Below are 18,727 nucleotides of genomic sequence, written 5' to 3'. Positions count from 1 at the left end.
ACCCGTGAGATCATGACCTGAGCCGAAGTCGGACGCCCAACCGACTGAGCCACCCAGGTGCCCCATTAGCGCATGTGACTCTTGATCTCAGGGTTGTGGGTTCGAGCCCCACACTGGGTGTAGAGATTACTTAAAAATAAAATCTTAGAAAAATAAGGCTGTGACTTGAAATGCTTTTATTATTAAATGTGAGAAAACTAGGAATTTAACTTATGAAAACGGAACTTATTTAACCTGTGAACAAGGAAAAGATAAGAAATTACCATGAGCCAAGTAAGAAGATGGAAGTAATGAAATAAAAATGAAAAAAATTAAATCTGAAAACAGAACTATTGTCTTATTGATAAACAAGTCTTCGTGAAGATGTGTAGAAGAGAAAGACGCTGAAAGCCTAATTCTAGTTTTATAAAAAGAATGAAAATAAATTGATGTTAAGAATGAGGAAATTTGTCAGAAAAAGTTTAAAACTTATAAACATATAGCCTGTGTAATTTAGATTGATGCATGTTAAAATCTTTAGGAAGAAAGCTAATTTCTGGGAAAATATATAACTAAATTTGAATTAAGAAGGGAGAAAAGATCAAAGCCAGGCAAGACATTGAAAAAACTGACAAAGAATTGCTCCCTAAATGGTACCAGGCCTGGAGGTTTTATGGGCAAATTATTAAACACTTCCGGAGTATAGGAAGAGATAGAAAGTGCACTGCTTTGTTTTTTAAAGTTTCCACGACTTTGATACAAAACTGGTAAGGGCATATTAAAAAAAAAAAAAGTATGAATGCAATTTCATTTGTAAAAGGCGAAAGATTTATGCAATTTGAAGAGAAACCAGAGCATGAATGCAATTTCATTTGTAAATATAAGACACTAAATACAAGGGTCAGCAAATCAAATGCATGATTGCACGGTTGCTTGAGTGGTTTAACATTAGAAAATCTGTTCATGTCATTAATTATCCAAAAGACAAAAGCTATATGACAGAAATTCATTTCAGTTAGCAAATATTAAAAATAGATATCTTTAGAAACTAATGAAAGAACCATATTTCCTTAACATGGACGAAACGGTCGTCAACACCTTACGGGATGCGGAAGCATCCCCAGTGAAGGGTCCGGGGCCTTCACTGCAGGGACCGGTGCTCCCCGGCCCCCTCACACAGCATTGCTGTGAGACCCCCACCCCCAGCAATCACGTGAGAAGAGGAAAGAAGGCACAATTACTGCTTGAAAGGAAGGAAAGAAAGAAAAGTAAGATGAAATTAACATCACTTGCAGAGGATGTGATGATCTCCCAGAAAAACCAAATCTAACCTACGGAAAATGTTTTAGGAGATTGAGTACAGAGCCATTTAGGAAATTCTAGAAAAAAAAATCAGTACCAGTTAGAAAAATACAATATGAAAAACACCCATTATGAAGATAGCGACATTACAGCATACATGTTAAAAATATTAACATGACCTGTGTAAGAGTCCTGAGACACCTGGGGGGCTCAGTCAGTTAAGTGTCTGACTTCAGCTGAGATCATGATCTCGCAGTTTGTGGGTTCAAGCCCCGCATTGGGCTCTGCACTGACAGAACAGGCCTTCTTGGGATTCTCTCTCTCCTTCTCTGTCCCTCCCCTGCTTTCTCTCTCAAAATAAATAAAAATAAACATTAAAAAAAGAAATGCGTAGGATTAAACTACCAAATAATACTGAGGGACACAAATGACCTAGCTAACTAGCATCCTGCATAGTCTTTGAGACAAAGGTTTAGCATTATAAAGATCCCAGTTAGTTCCAAACCAGTGTAGAGATTTGATACAGTTCCAATAGTTGCCCCATTGAGATTTCTTTTAAATGAAAATTAATTCTCAAATTCATACAGGCCAATAAATATTAAAATAGCTAATAAAATCTCAATACACTGCTGGGGGGTAATTTCTGTACCAAATATGAAAATACGTGTGTTAAAACCTGAATAGTTAAAATGTGCCACGAAAGTACAAATCAAGTTGAAGAAAAAGACCCAGAAGAGACCCAAGTATTTTTAGAAATGGGCTATGTGATGAGGGGAAGCATTTCGGCTAGTGGAAAAAGGAAAAAATTGGTCAGTACATAGTTTGAGGACAACTGACTAATCATTTGGAAAAACATGATGTCAAGCATATAAAAAATAAGTTTCAGATTTATAAAAGACAAAATACGAAATTTGAAAGTACTCTATGAAAATATAGGTGAATATTTTCCATAACTTTAGGGTAGAGGTCATTTCAAAAATTTTGTTTTAATGTTTGTTTATTTTTGGGAGACAGAGAGAGCACGAGCAGGGGAGGGGCAGAAAGAGAGGGAGACACAGAATCCAAAGCAGGCTCCAGGCTCCCAGCTGTCAGCACAGAGCCCAACGAAGGACTTGAACCCACGGACCGCGAGATCATGACCTGAGCCAAAGTCTGATGCTCAACCGACTGAGCCACCCAGGCGCCCCTGGTAGGGGTCATTTCAGAGAATGAACCCCAAAGGCCAAAATTACAGGGTAAAGACTAATCTATTCTTTAATAATATTCTGTGCAAACAGTAAGAAAATACTTTTGGGGTGCCTGGGTGGCTCAGTCGGTTAAGCGTCTGACTTCATTTCAGGTCATGATCTCACGGTTCGTGGGTTCGAGCCCTGCGTCAGGCTCTGTGCTGACAGCTCAGAGCCTGGAGCCTGCTTCGGATTCTGTGTCCCCCTCTCTCTCTGCCCCTCCCCCACTCATGCTCTGTCTCTCTCAAAAATAAATATAAACATTAAATAAAAAAAACAAAGCCAGAGGGGTCTAAAAAGTGACATTTTCAGGATGTCCAGAGGACAGTGTGCATTTCTCTAAACCCAAAATGAGATATTCCTTTTCCTTTAGAAATGACCCTGCAATTCTCAATTTAACTTCTTGATCTTCTGGGGCCATACACTGAATCAATCATTTCTGCAAGGCGTCAGATTTTTCCTAATTAGGGAAGAAGGATCGACACTAAATGCTAAGAAGGAAGCAGGACCATTTTCTTCCTCTGCAGAGAATTTCGAAAGCCTTCAGACCAACAATCTAACCAGACAAGTGGAGGCTCCAGGATCTGAATTGGAGCTATAGGTGGGATATTTCCCATGTGCATTTACTTAACAGAATGGACTTAATCATTAAAATAGAATTAGTCAAGGGGCATCTGGGTGGCTCAGTAGGTTCAGCGTCCAACTTCGGCTCAGGTCATGATTTCACAGCTCATGGGTTTGAGCCCTGAGTCGGTCCCTGTGCTAACAGCTCGGAGCCTGGAGCCTGCTTCAGATTCTGCGTCTCCCTCTCTCTCTGCCCCTCCCCTGCTCACGCTCTGTCTCTCTCTCTCTCTCAAAAGTAAGTAAACATTAACATTTAAAAGAAAAAGAAAAAATATACTCTTTAGAAAACAAACTTAAAAAGTAACTTGTACGAGCCCCGTGTATTCTTAGCATGTAATGAGAGTTTGGAAATCCGTGAAAAAAAAAAAAAGATCCCCAAGAGCTCTTTGGTATCAAAGAGTCTGCACAGGCTGTCCCCTAAAGAACAAATGGAAAACAAATATATATTCAAATGAAATAAAAGAACAGCAAATATAACCAATAGCGAAGTACCGTTTATGTTCTCTGGGCCAGCAGTTTCGCTTCTAGGAACTTTTATAGGAAAGAAGTCCTCGCTCTGCTGGAAGCCTTTGTCTGCAAGGATGCGGGGGGTGGGGGCATCACTCAGGTGAGCGAAAAGCTGGACCACCAAATGGCTAAGGACCGAAGGGTTCGGGTCCGACGAATCACCGTCTGTCCGTACAAAGGGAAAACGACAAACAGATGTTTCAACACATCGAGAGGTTTTCCCAGTGAGTTCTAAAGTTTCCAAAGCAGGTTACAAAACAGTTTGAGGGAAAAAGAAAAAAAAAAAAAAGACCTTTTGTTATATACACAGTAAAGGGCATAAAGACTATTCCCGTAATTATGGGTAATTTTAACATTTATCTTTTATTTTTCTATCGTTTCTAAATATGCTCCACAAAGACAAAAGTATACCAAATTGTCGCCTTTGATATTTTTTGGCTTTGGTGGGACTGTTTTTTTTTTTTTATGTTTATTTATTTTTGAGAGAGAAAGAGAGACAGAGCACGAATGGGGAAGGGGCAGAGAGAGAGGGAGACACAGAATCGGAAACAGGCTCCAGGCTCCAAGATGTCAGCACAGAGCCCCACGTGGGGCTCGAACCCATGAACCGCGAGATCATGACCTGAGCCCAAGTCGGACGCTTAACCGACTGAGCCACCAGGCGCCCCTGTTTCGGTGGGACTTTTGAGTGGCTTTTTATTCCCTTCAGCTCCACCTCTTTGTGTTTCAAAATCTTTTTTTTTTTTATGCACCAGCTTGATTGAGATATCATGCAGATATCATAAAATTCACCTGTTTAAAACATACAGTCTCTTGGATTTTGGTGCATTAGCGTAGTTTTGCAACTGTCCCCACCACGCATTTGAGGATATTTTCGCCACCGCAACAAGACATTCCATATGCGATGACAGCTAGCCCCCCTCTCCCCCCAGTTCTAGGCACCCGCTTTCTAGATCTTCCCTATTCTGGACGCTTCCCACAGACCCGTGCCATTCGTGATGCCCGTGTCTGGCTTCTTTCCCTCAGCCCGACAGTTGTCGAGGTTCACGCTACAGCGCGAGTCACGGCTTCCTCTTTGTTGTAAGATTGCATTGTCCGGATTCGCCCCCTTCCGTGTGTCCCCTCAGCAGGTGCTAGGTGTTAGGGCTGGTAACACTCATGGGGGCCCCGTGAGGAGCGCTGTTCTGACCGTTCGTGCACAAGTGCTTGTGTCATGGCTCTTGGACGTGCCCCTAGACGTGGAGTGCCGGTCACATGGTAGCTCGGTGCTGAGCCTCGTGAGGAAGCTGCCAGACTGTTTTCCGAGGCACTGGCACCAATTCACGTTCCGGCCGGCGGCGTGGGAGGCTCCCATCTCCCCGCAGCTTCACCAGCACTTGTGATTGCATTTTTCAAAGCTGTAGTCATCGTGCTAGGTGCGAGGTGGCTTTGACTTGCATTTCCCGAATGGCTCACGATGGACAGCGTCGTTCCTTGTGCCCATTACTCACTCGGGCGTCTTCTTCTTTGGAGTAACGTTCAGACCCCTTGCTCGTTTTCAGTGGGGAATACGTGTCTCTCTATTGCTGGGAACTGAGTGAAAGCCATGTTTCGAGATCCCGTGGGACCTGAGGACGGTGCAGAAGCAACACTGGGAAAACGGAGACCATCCAGATACGCAGAGGGTAACCCGAGGATGGCCCAGGACCGCCGTGTCCGAGGTGCGTCCGAACAGAGGGCCACCCTGAAGCCGCCCCGCCTCCCGCGGGCACCCGCAGCCTCTGGGCCCCAGTCACCAGAGGGGTGGCTGCAGGTGCACCAGCGGGCAGACCGGGGCTCGTGGGGGCTGTGGCACGGCCGCCCGGACAAGCGTTTGGCCCGCCGGCCTCGCTGCCGCCCCTTTCCTGGGGGAGCCGAGCCCGGGGTCCTGAGAGATCCTTCAGACCTAGGCCCCTAAAGAACCTGGTCCCTTCAGGAAGGTTGGCGTTCCTGAAGACTTTCCGGAAATCTCACAGACGCACCGTTGGATCCCGTTCCCTCCGCGACTTGCCCGCATTGAGACCCAAACCGTTCGTGTAGCAGGTTGCACTGCACTTGTGCAAAGCCAAGGAATTATTTCAGCGTGACTTTACCTGGTTGGCCAAAAGACATTCTCCCAGGCGCGCCTGTCCGCGTGCGTCCCGGACCGGTGTCTCGGGCCCCGTCCCACGGCCTCCTCTGCCCGTCTAGGCTGACGCCCCTTCTGACCAGGACTTGTTTCCTTTCCTTGGTTGGCATAAAACCACCAGCATGTTCTCGTGCTCGCGGAGTGTGTGGGGGGAGGACCTTAGACGCGGTGCGGTAAGGACAGCTTTCCTCCGCCCCACCGAGCGTGGGGCCGCCGTCTGGCATCACTTCCACTGTGTTTTATTGGTCAGAGTCGTCACAAGGGAAGCCAACTTCAGCCCTCGGTGGAAGGGACATGGAAGAGAATTTGTGGCTATTTTTTTTTTCTCTGCGAAAGTTCTCCGTCAGCGCCTGTTAGACGAAGAACGGACTCTCGAACGAATTGTAGCCCGTCTGGTAGACGGTGTCGGGTATCGGCCAGGGAGAGCCTGACCCTGCGGGGTCCCCCCAGAGGCTGGGACCGAAGGCGCTTCCCTTCACGCCGGCCACACCGCAGCGCCCTTCGCACAGGCCCCTCCGCTCCCCCCCGGCCTGTGGCGCTGTGTCCTGATCCCCACGTATGGCGGACATGCACCTGTGCCCACTGCCTTCCTTGCCCACAAGCCCACCGATTCCCAGCAGCTGGAGAGCGAGGGCAGAGAAGAGAGAAGGCGGCCGGTACCCAGGCCCCGGGCTGGGAGCTTCACGCACGTGGCCTCCTTCGGCCCTGACAACGTCCCCGCAAGGGGGGCTCGTTCGCCCCTTTAGCATGTCGGGAACCGAGGGTCATGTTGGGTCGCTCCCGCGGACACCTCGGGCGCCCAGCCCTGGTCTCAGCCCCAGCCGCGGCAGACGGGTCCTGGGGAGCGGAGACCCACCCCGGGCTGCCAGCGCCCCGCTTCGAGGTGTGGCATCTTAGCAGTTTCCGCACCAGCGGCTTCCCTGAAGGCATGGCGCCTCGCACAGTCGCGAGCAGAGACCGGAGCCTGGAGGCGCTGACCCTCGGCTGGGCTCCCTCTCTGCCACACCCCTCCCTTCCTCGCGCCCTCCTCCTCGGCTTGCCTCCCACAGGGACCGTCCGCACCGAGGTCCTGGCCTCGGGCGCCGATTTGGGACAAACCTCACCAAGATGCTCACTTGGCCAGTTGTGGGAAAAACTAGGGTTGGGACCGCGTTGAGTCCGTGACACCCGAAGAACGGCGTGCGTCACACGGCCCCGGAGCCTTCGCCACTGACGGCCGAAACCGATGGAAGACGATGGGGGTGCGGGAGAGCGGGGGCTAAAGGGTGCGCGGGACAACCCCCACGGCCCCGGAGCCTCTTTCTGCGCGCGCTCAAGTGAGGCTGTGGGTCAAGGCGTGCCTGAGCAATCGGCGAGAGAGGACGTGAATCCTTGCGAGTAAGTTTTGGAACTCGTCCTCGACAGTCGGCGCCGTGCCCCTCATGAGCACCGCGGCGTGCGGCGGCCTCTCCCCGGCCGCGTGTCACGGCCTCACACGGATCGGATGTAACTCGGGCTAAGATGAAGGTCCCGCATGGCTCCGTGGCCTTCGCTTCTGTGACAGGTTCTGTCACTGGCACATACTTCTAGAAGACTGTCCATGAAGTGAAACCCAAGAATATAGATCTTGCTACCAAGAGGGTTTAACCATCATGAGACTCAAACAAGCCTGAACTTGGGTCCCAAGAGGGTTTAACCATCATGAGACTCAAACAAGCCTGAACTTGGGTCCCAAGAGGGTTTAACCATCATGAGACTCAAGCCTGAACTTAGGTCTTTATACTTAACGTATATTTCTTCTAAGCAGCATATAGTTCGAGCTTGAAAGACCTTTTCTTTTTTTATTTTTTAATGTTTATTTTTTGAGAGAGAGAGAGATAGCATGAGCAGGGGAGGGGCAGAGAGAGAGGGAGACACAGAATCCAAAGCAGGCTCCGAGCCGTCAACACAGAGCCGACGTGGGGGCTCGAACCCACGAACCACGAGATCATGACCTGAGCCGAAGTCCGACGCTTAACCGACTGAGCCACCCAGGTGCCCTGAAAGACCTTTCCACTTGGTAAAGATTTCTAGGTAGACAGGTTTTTTTTTCCCTCTCTCTAGATACTTTAAAATACACACACTTGCATTGTTTCTGTCAAGAAATCGACTCTTCTAAAACGCATCTTCGTTGTCTGTAGGTCAACGTGTCCCTTTCCCCTGGATGCTTGGAAGATTTTGTCACTGGTTTTCGACGAGTGATGCTGTGTGCTGCTGAAATTGTCAGAGTTCCTGTGCTTGGGGTTCGCCAGGCTTCTAGCATCTGTAGATTCATACTTTGTAGTAAATTTGAAAAGTGTTTAGCCATTAGTTGTTCAAATATCCTTCCTGTCTCCCTTCTCTCTCTTTGGAGACCCCAGGTGCACATATCAGGGCACTTGAGGTTTCCATGGCTCACGCACTGGTGTGCATTTCTCTAAAAGATTGTTTTGTTTCTAATGTGGGATCGTTTCCAGCGCTGTGCCTTTGAAGCACATCCCTCCTTTGCCATTAATACATCCAGGACATGTTTCATCTCACACATTATAGTTTCCATCTCCAGGAATTTGATTTTGGTCTTTTTAAAATATCTCCCTTGGTTCGACTTAACTATTTGAACATACGGAATGCAGTTATAAAAACAGTTTCAGTGTGTTTGCTAATTCTAAGATCCGTGTCACTTCTGGGTCTGTTCTGCCTGGTTGATCTTTTCCCTTATTTATAGGTTATATTTTCCTGGTTCGTTCCAGGCCTGGTAATTTTTTATCTGATGGTAGACACTGTGAAATTTAAGCTGCCGGCTTGGAGACTCTTAAGGCGAGAAGTTGGGGCGATCGTCGGGCACATTTGTTTTCCATACCTCGCAGATGATTCTTGTTTATTGTCTCATATACAGTGTCTTGAACACCATTGTTTCTTTTTTTTTTTAATACTTATTTTTGAGAGAGAGTGAACAGGGGAGGGGCAGAGAGGGAGAGGAAGAGAGGGAGAGAGGGAGAGAGGGAGAGAGGGAGAGAGGGAGAGAGAGAGATTCCCAAGCAGGATCCATGCTGTCAGTGCAAAGCCCAACACGGACCCCAAACCCACAAACTGTGAGATCATGACCTGAGCCGAAATCAAGAGGCAGACATTTAACTGAGAGAGCCACCCACATGCCCCCAAAACCGTTGTTTCTTAGCTCTGTTTGTTTCCGGCTGTTTCGGGAAGGAAGGTAAATTGGCTGGAAGTGTACGTCGTGGGCATGCGTATTGTGGACTGCTGTCAGCGTGACTCACACCTTGCGTGCCCCGCCTTCTGTGCCAGGGACCCATGTTCCCTAGTGTCCAGAATAAACGAAGCGAGGTCATGGCCATGTTCATACCTAGAGCATCCTGGGAAACCGTTTCCAGGGGAATGCCCCAGCCAGAAGCATATTCAGAGGAGTGACAAGGAGGAAGGGAGACTTGAGCCATTTTTGAAGGAAGAACGGTTAAATTGAAGCAAAAGGATGTTTGGCCGACTTGGGGGACCGCGTACCCTTTATCTGTCGGAAGGGCGAGTGCAGACAAGTCGAGGGCCTGCAGGTGAAAAGTCAAGAGACAGTCATTAGGTACGCGGTGACCATCCCACCTCTGGAGGCCTTGTCGTGTGGCCATGGCTTCCTGCGTTCAGGATGGCTGCGAGGGCTCCACCATCACGCTTGGGCTCCCCAAAAGGAGGCTCTTTCCTGAGAGCCTCGCGCAGGGACTTCCGCTCACGCCTCACAGGCCAGAGCTGCGTCCCTGACCACCGCCACCTCCAACGGGGTGGACACAGCCCCCTCTGAACAAACCTGCGTTCTGCCGGCACGGAAGGGGGAGCGGATGCACACGTACGCGGGACGAAGGGGGCGGGAACGTACGCGGGAGGGGGAGGGGACGTACGTGTCAACGGAAGGGGGAGGGGATGTACACGTACGCGGGAGGGGGAGGGGACGTACGCAGAAGGGGGAGGGGACTATGCATATGCAGGAGGAAGGGGGAGGGCACAAACGTGTACGCAGAAGGGGGAGGGGACTACATGTATGCGGGAGGGGGAGGGGACATACGCCTGCGTGGAAGGGGGAGGGGACTATGCGTAAGCAGGAGGAAGGGGGAGGGGATGTACGTGTATACGGAAGGGGGAGGGGACGTACACGTACGCGGGAGGGGGAGGGGACGTACGCCTGCGTGGAAGGGGGCGGGGACTATGCGTAAGCAGGAGGAAGGGGGAGGGGACAGACGCGGAAGGGGGAGAGGTCACCAGCCGTCCTCTGCAGGAGAGCAGACCGGGGGAACGGGCGTTGGCAGGAGGATTTGGGCAGGGTTGAGTCTGACGGCCGCGTGAGACAGGGGTGAATCTTCCCAGGAGGCAGGTGGAGTCAGGGCCTGGAGCTCCAGAGGCAAAGCGAGTCGGGACGGTCTCGGGTCCGGTTACTGTGTGGCTAGGAGTGGAGGCAGGGGGAGAGGATCAGCGGAGACGAGGCCGGGAGGCCCAGGCTGGGGTGGGGGTGGTGACGGCACGTGCGGTGGCGGCTGTCAGGGCTGCCCCGTGGACCCCGGGCGTCCGGAGACCGGCTCAGAGGCGCGCAGGGCTGAGACGCTTTCCCCGGGGCACCGAGACGTGGTTGGACCTTTAAACTGCGTCCGCTTTGCGCGGGTGGTGCGTAGGCAGTGGCGGGTAGACACTTGTGGAGCCTCAGCGTGCGTCAAGGCAGTGCCACCAACCCGCCGTCGTGGTCACCACACGCTTGCAGTGAAAGACAGTGTAACATTTTTTTAATGTAAGCATGTCCTTGATGAGGCTGTAAAAAGCACTGACCGGATGGGACCCTGAAATGGGAAGGACGCACGCACACAGCCACTTGTGCTGCATATCCAAGCATAGTGGTTGTGTCCGGGAGAAGCACATGTGCAGTTGTTTGAGTTGTGAGCCCAACAAGTTGCTTTTTTTATGAAACGCCATTTTTTACTTGAAAGAATAACAAACTGTGTTTTTTTAAAACTTGCATATTTGGGGGGCGCCTGGGGGGGCTCAGTGAAGTGTCTGACTTCGGCTCGGGTCATGAGCTCATGATTCGTGAGTTCAAGCCCCACATCAGGCTGCTTGGGATCCTCTGTCTCCCTCTTTCTGTCCACCCCCCTGCTTTCATGCACGGGCGCACACACTCTTTCTCTCTCTCTCAAAAACAAACGTTAAAAAATAAGTAAATGTGTGTATTTGGCAGATATTTTTGTAAAAAATGAAAATGAACCTGTTACCTCAATGAAAATGATAGTATTTGCTGTCAGTTATACAATTAAAGCTTTCTAGTAAGAATGTGAATTTAGGGAAACTTGTGTCCACCACCATGGTCTTGACCAATACTTAGAAATGTTTCTGATGAAATATGCCATGGTATTTTTTTTAATATACCAGATTTTTAAAATATCATGTATTCTAATGTGGCAACATTTAGATCTGTGTGATTTGATGGACCAGTATTTCCCTAGTGATGAATACATTGTGTTCCAGTCATATATCAGTAAAAGGCCCATTCAAAGTGTAAGACCAATCTGTTATAATGTAACAGAATGCTGAAATACTCATTGATACAATTTTTATTTTTACATTGCAGTTGACCTTAAAGAAACAACCACTTGTCAGGGCGCCTGGGTGGCTCAGTTGGTTAAGTGTCCGACTTCGGCTCAGGTCACGATCGCACGGTTCGTGGGTTTGAGCCCCGTGTCGGGCTCTGTGCTGATGGCTCAGAGCCTGGAGCCTGCTTCCGATTCTATCTCCCTCTCTCTCTCTCTCTGCTCCCCCCTCCCTGCTCACACTCTATGTCTCAAAAATAAATAAACATTAAAAAAAAAAAAAAAGGAGAAACAGCTACTTGTCAAGATTTAGGAAAGCATCAAAGATTAACATCCACAATGATCTGAGAAAAACTTCTCCGTCCTCCAGCTACCTGTCTGTGTGAGGGCACATTTTCTCCACATACCTCAAGTAAAACAATATATTGTAATCGACTGTGTGCGTAACAGATGTTAGAATCCAGATGTCTCCTATGAAGGCATTAGATAGATTTTCAAGAATACCAAAGCGATTCAAGGATAACTTCTCTTTTAAGAAGGTATCTTATGTGATCGAGAAATCTCCGGCACTTCCAGTAAGATCAGAAACAAGGCAGGACTTCCCAATCTCTCTACCACTCTTCAGCGTCGTAAGAGATACTAGCCCGTTCCCTTAGATGAATCAGAGGCAACTAAATGTGTGAAGAAGGAAAAATGACGTCTTTTCAATTCTGGGATAGTTCACCCGCAAAAGCCCAGTGGGCCAGTCACAAAGCTAACTGAAACAGTAGCACAATTCAGTGAAATGGCACACCGCGGTGCTAACATACAAAATCAATCGTCCCCGTATACATAAATAATAAACGGAAGTCGTAACGGTAGAGCGAACCCCCTTTAAATAGCAACGGAAGACGATTAAAGGCTTAGGAATAACTTTAGTAAGTGTACAGAGTACAGGTACATGTGAGGAAAATTTTAAACACCCCCCAAAGACACAAAAGCAGGCTCAAACAAATCGGAAAATGCCCCCCGTTCTTGGGGAAGATGACTCCGCATTACAAAGATGTCCGTTCTCGTGAAGTCAATTGTTACATTTAATGCAGGCCAGATAAGAAAACCAGCAAGCTATTTTGTGGAGTGACGTAAGTTGGTACTAAGCTTCATGTAAATACTGAGAATAGCCTAGAAAACACTGAAAAAGCGCAAGAGAGGAACAGCCTTACCAGGTACTAAACCCTGCAATAACGCCTCTATAATTAAAATCGCACAGGACTGATGCTTCATAGACCGCTGGCCAGTAGAACGGAAGAGAAAGCCCAGAATTAGAGCCAAAGGTGTATGGACAAACAGACAAACAGACAGCCATTCGGACGAAGATCAGATCCCGTGGCTCACGCCCCACACGAGAATAGTTTCCAGTAGGTTAGGGATCTAAATGTGGGGAGTGAAAGCATGAAAACAGCAGGGGAAAACACGGGTGAGTTTTGGTGTAGGAAATGGCTTTCCGGAACTCCATAAAAGAGCTTGCTGGTATCTTAAGAACGATGGTGGTGAAAGAAAAGATTGATGAATCTGACTCCATAAAAACTAAAGTCGTTCAGTCGCCATACGCAAAGCCAGAAGACGGCACCAACCAGAAGACCATATTCACAACAAGGACTTAATCCCTTAATATGTGACGAACTCTTGAGTATTGAGAGGCAGAAGGGCGCCTGGGAAGCTCAGTAGGTTAAGCGACCGACTTCGGCTCAGGTCATGACCTCGCCGTTCGTGAGTTCGAGCCCCGCGTCGGGCTCTGTGCCGACAGCTCGGAGCCTGGATCCCGCTTCGGATTCTGTGTCTCCCTCCCTCTCTGCCCCTCCCCTGCTTGGACTCTCTCTCTCTCTCTCTCTCTCTCTCTCTCTCTCTCTCTCCAAAATAAATAAGCATTCAAGAGAAAATTGAGAGTCAAAGGACCAAAATCCCAGGAGGAAAATGGGGAAGCGACGGAACAGATAATTCACGGAAGGGCAGGATCCAAAACCGGTCCTCACACGTACGTGACAGCACGCTCCGCTGGCCGAGACTGGGGGGACGCAGGCCTCTCGGACACGTTGTGGGAACGCTCGTCGGCAGGCCCCTCCCGGGGGAAATTTGGCAACACCCGAACCTACGACCGCACCTGGCCTGCACCCAGCGGCAGTCCCTGGGACGGGTGTCCTCTGGGTGAATACACAGGGGCACTTCCTTGCAGTTGCTGGAGGACGCACGAGCACAAGGTGGTTCCTTGAGGCGTGGACATTGCCCAGCGTCAGAAACACCTGCACGTTCGCACGCGGGCAAGTGGTCGATGAGCCCCGGGACCTGCGATCTGGGACTAACGAGGGCGTGCGTTCCGGGACCTGCTGTCCGGCGAGGTGAGCGAAAGCCCGGGGGCGTCTGAGGGGCGCTCCTCTTCCCGGTCCAAAGGAAATACAGCAGGGGTGAAGCAGAAACTTCAGAGAGCGGCCACCTGCGGGAGCGGACGGGACGGTGCGCTGGGAACAGAGCGATGCTTCTCTGGCTCTCAGAGCCGCGGTCGGCGGTGAGGGGCTGTCCCCGTACTTGTGGGGTTGCGTCCCCGGAAGCTTTGGGGTGACCAGTGTGGCGGTATTTATGATAAGTTGCGCGGCGTAAGAGACGCTTGCTTGCTTCACTAAGGCGGGAACCTTGCACCACGAGCGACGCGCATTGCCAGACCCCCGCCGGACGGGGCGAAGACTCTTTTCCGACCACAAAACAACGAGGGTTGTTTTCTCCAGGTCCTGCCTCTCCAGAGCACCGGGGTTTCGTTTGTTGTTTAAGGATTTTATTTTTAGGCGATCCCCGCGCCCAACGTGGGGCTCGAACTCGCAGCCCCGAGATCCGGAGTCTAATGATGCCCTGGCGACTGAGCCGGCCGGGCGCCCCAGAGAGCTCTGGTTCTCAGCGCTCGGTAACCACCCCCTTTTCTCCTTTCGAGTCCGTGCAAATGAAACGTTTGCGGCACCAGAAATGCCCACTTGCGCTTCTTCCCGAGGTTTCTCTTATAGCTGGACGTCCTGGCCAAGTTTGCAAATGTCCACATGGGTACTTTGCTCTTCATCTTCCTCACGATCTCGCGTGTCATCCACAGACGCAGGGGTGAGGCCCCGGGAGCCCACCGGAGACGCCGGCCGGGCGGGTCCCTTCACCGCCGCCTCCCCAGACCCTGGGTGGTCCACGTGCACCTGTGGTTTTGGCTGCACTCGTATGTGCCTGGGCGCTTCTGCCCTTTCCCATCTGCCTTGGGCAGGCGTGGACGAGCCCGGCTTGTCTCGTTTCAGGGATGACTATACCCGAGGAGGACGCGGACGTGGGGCAGGGCAGCAAGTACTGCCTCGTGGCCATCGGAAGACTCCAGGTGAGGGAGGACAGCAGGAGCGGGTGGGTGACTGCCCCCAGCCCTGCGAGCCCAGCGTCCTCAGGGCTCCGGGCCCCTCGCCGGGCAGGGCGGAGGCTGGATGTGGGAGAGAGCAGGGACGGCAGGACGCCAGCCCCTGCCGGCGACCGCGGGCCACAGTAGACGCGGCTCGGGGGACGCTAGCCTGTCGCGCTCCTGGCTCCCAGGTCACACCGCCTTCAGACACGTGGTTGAGAGGCGTCATTCACGTATCCACGTGTGATAAGCATTGCTTATTCCTCACAGTGGCGGGGGGGGGGGCAGTGGAGAGTGAAGCCTTGGAAACATTCGCTCCACAAGCGTCTACTCTCCAAACATCTGACCCGTCCCGTACGGCCATTTGCCATCCTGAGTCAGGGGAAGGTGGGGAAGGGAAGAGTAGGAACACCTCTGAGCACCAGCTGCATACCCTGTGAGATCGCAGGGGGTTCGTTGTTCCCACTGGCCGGTGGGGAAACTGAGGCTCAGAACGTAAGGTGGCCCAAGCGTACAATTAGTCGAAGGCGAGGCCAGGATGCTTTGAATGTTAAATTTTTTTTTAATGTTTATTTATTTTTGAGAGAGAGAGACAGACAGAGCATGAGTGGGGGAGGGGCAGAGAGAGAGGGAGACCCAGAATCCAAAGCAGGCTCCAGGCTCTGAGTTGTCAGCACAGAGCCCGACGCGGGGCTCGAACTCACGAACTTCGAGATCATAACCTGAGCCGAAGCCAGATGCTCAACCGACTGAGCCACCCAGGAGCCCCTAGAATTTTCCTCTTTAGAGGAAGAGGCAAAGACATGAGATATAAAAAAAAAAAAATTTTAACATTTATTTATTTTTGAGAGAGAAAGACAGAGTGTGAGTGGGGGAGGGGCAGAGAGAGAGAGAGAGGGAGACCCAGAATCTGAAGCAGGCTCCAGGCTCCGAGCTGTCAGCACAGAGCCCGACATAGGGCTCGAACTCAAAGACCATGAGATCGTGACCTGAGCCAAAGTCGGATGTTCAGCTGACTGAGCCGCCCAGGCACCCCTTTGAATGTTTCAGACCCGCCGTACCGATGACACAGAAGCATCTGTGACATTAAGTCCCCATGGGTTGTTCCCAGTCTCTGCCTCTCCTGCCCCTGTCCCTGTCTCTGTCAAGACCACCTCAGTGTGGATCCCTCCTTGCAGGTGACCAGCTCTCCCGTGTGCATGGACATGAGCGGGGTCTCGGTGCCCACAGAGTTCTTATCCCGACACAGCTCTGATGGGGTCATCACGTTCGTGGACCCCCGGTGCATCAGCGTGGTTGGCTACCAACCCCAGGTACGTAACTCGGGGCCCGTGGCGGGTGGCTAGAGATTTACCTTTACTTGAAAAGCCCTTCTGTCCTTTGTTCGAGATTCAGCAGGACGACGGTGTAGGGAACACGGCATAGAAATCCATATTCCTGCCGGGAGAGAGGGATGTCCTTCCAAAGCAAGGAAGGCATTGCACACGGCTGGCTGCACGGCTTAAAATTAACCCTCTGCTTCTGGCCCTCGCCATCCCGTCCGTCTGGCTGAGTTTTCACAAACCAGAGTCAAGATGCTCTAGGGAAAAGGGGCTCTCGGATCCGTTAACTTGGATGATCACGAAACAGGACATCTTCTTGGGAACTTAAAAAAAACATGTTCTCAGTGACAAGACAGAGAAGCCTTGAGGAAAGACGTTCACCTAATTTTGCCTAATCCCTTGTTACTGAAATGTATTCGGGACCTTTTGTTACAGGAGCGTATTGTCCGGTCTTTGTCCCAGACCTTTTTTAAGAAATATCAGCGTCATGAGAGACACAGAAAGGCAGGAGAAGTTATTCTAGATTAAGAGAAACCAAATACAGAACGGCACAGTCTGCAGCGGGAAGGCCTTCCCTGGGGCCCCAGGCTGGAGACACGTAGCCAGAAAGACGTCTGGGAGATAATTGAAGAAATATTAATATGTGTGGAGTATCAGTGGGGTTTTTAGGTGTCATACGGAATATTCATTTTTTTGTCAGATGTCATTTTTTGAGATACATACTTCAGGACAGGTGTCATTCTGTCTGCTGCTTCCAGATGATTTAATAAGAACTTTTTCAGGGTGTGTGTGTAGGTATGAAAGATGTTTCGTTACACATATTTTCATATTTCTCATTCGTGTATTTATGTTTCCGTACGTGCAAAAGAAAGTGAAAACCGCAGACGTGACAATCTAGGTAAAGGACTTTTCTATAGATTTTAATGTCTTCCGAAATAAAAAGCATTTAAAAAAAGAACGAAGAAGACCTCTGTTCTAGGAGCGAAATTTGGGATACGCTGGTGTGGGTCTTTCGCTTACCTGTGATTTTAGAACCACAAACCAAATCGAAATACTGGAACCATCCGTACAAACTTCCATCTCTAGATTCTTGCAGACTTGAGGTTCTTGGGTGGAATCAAGGGAGGAAATTAACTGGTCCCCAAATTCACCATAACCTCAGACGGCGGCATGTGCCTAGCCAGACCCGTGCACCCACCGGCACCTTCCAGAAGCATCTAGATGCTTCTTGGCACGCAGAGTGGACTTCCTCCCCCCTGCCAGCTCCCGCTGAGGCCACTTGCTGCTTGGGGTTCCAATCAGTGGATTAGCTTCCATCCTTTGCCGCCCACGACACGTCCCACATCCAGCTGGACCACTTTCCCACAACACACAGGAGCTGCCTTGTGACGGCTCGTCTTCCACTGGCTGGTTTTGCGGCAAAACACGCTTTGGTCTCGGGTTAGTGCTGGGTCCTTTGGATACAAGGCAGACGGTGAAGGTAGACGGTAAACAGCCTTCACAGGTGCAGTTATGTCACACTCCGGCGTGCGTGCGGCCACAAGAGAGTGCCGCTGTCCACACCAAAACAGTTCCCGTTTCCATAGGCAGCGCATCCGTCCTTCCCCTGCCATTTGCTTTCTTTTCATGCTTTTTTTAAACATTTATTTTTGAGAGAGAGAGAGAGAGAGCACGAGCAGGGGAGGGGCAGAGAGAGAGGGAGGCACAGAATCGGAAACAGGCTCCAGGCTCCGGGCCGTCAGCACAGAGCCCGACGCGGGGCTCGAACCCACGCACCGCGAGATCATGACCTGAGCCGAAGTCGGACGCTTCACCGACTGAGCCACGCAGACGTCCCTCAAGTTTTTAAAACATTTTTTTTTTTTTTTTTTTTTTTGGGACAGAGAGAGACAGAGCATGAACGGGGGAGGGGCAGAGAGAGAGGGAGACACAGAATCGGAAACAGGCTCCAGGCTCTGAGCCATCAGCCCAGAGCCTGACGCGGGGCTCGAACTCACGGACCGCGAGATCGTGACCTGGCTGAAGTTGGACGCTCAACCGACTGCGCCACGCAGACGTCCCTGAAGTTTTCAAAACATTTTTAAATGTTCTAAAGTGTGTTTATTACAGTTTGCCTCTCCAAGGCGAACCGGTAAAATTGCACTGGGGCTGCTGATGGAGGGCCTGAGCCAGATGCGGAAGGGGTGCCGAGCGTGCAGAGGGACAGAGGTGGGCACGGGGGGGGGGGGGGGACACCCTGCGTCCACTGTCCCCCTTACGACGCGGTGAGCGGAGGGACAGGGCGGAAGGGGATGCAGACAGATGCAGTCGTGCATCAGTCGTGGGGGGCGGGGGTTCTTCAAGCTTGTCTCTTTATTCAGGATCTCCTCGGAAAGGACATTTTGGAATTCTGCCACTCGGAGGATCAGAGCCACCTGCGCGAGAGCTTCCAGCAGGTACCGCCAGAGCCGGCTGCTGACATGGGGCCCGGGTACCCGTTCGCCCCTGCACCTGCCGGGCAGGTCCAGTGGGGAGGGCGGACCCAGCCGGGAGCCGTGACTGGCAGAGGGGCAGGGGACAGAGAGGCTAATAATGTGCAGGGAGGCGGGGGGCCGGGGTGAAGGCTGCCGAGGTCACGTGAGGCGTTCAGGCCCCCACCCCCTCCCGAGTCCCCGACG

General features: G+C 50.9%; 1 protein-coding gene across 6 annotated transcripts in view; it reads left to right on the top strand.

The window, feature by feature from the left end:
* The window catches only part of ARNT2 (aryl hydrocarbon receptor nuclear translocator 2), a 151,883-nt gene that overhangs the window by 98,307 nt on the left and 34,849 nt on the right, over window positions 1-18,727 (top strand). For all 6 annotated transcript variants that reach the window (XR_007149632.1, XR_007149634.1, XR_007149633.1 and 3 more), the window contains exons 9-11: window positions 14,657-14,733; window positions 15,927-16,061; window positions 18,431-18,505. Coding sequence is in view for 3 of the 6 variants with exons in the window: in XM_047846716.1 (XP_047702672.1) it covers window positions 14,657-14,733; window positions 15,927-16,061; window positions 18,431-18,505 (287 nt within the window). In the remaining 3 variants the exon portion in view is untranslated. The remainder of the gene's footprint in view (window positions 1-14,656; window positions 14,734-15,926; window positions 16,062-18,430; window positions 18,506-18,727) is intronic.

The sequence above is a fragment of the Prionailurus viverrinus genome, unplaced genomic scaffold (assembly GCF_022837055.1).
Source record: "Prionailurus viverrinus isolate Anna unplaced genomic scaffold, UM_Priviv_1.0 scaffold_40, whole genome shotgun sequence".
Lineage (NCBI taxonomy): Eukaryota > Metazoa > Chordata > Mammalia > Carnivora > Felidae > Prionailurus > Prionailurus viverrinus.
This window is presented reverse-complemented; position numbering and strand designations above follow the sequence as displayed.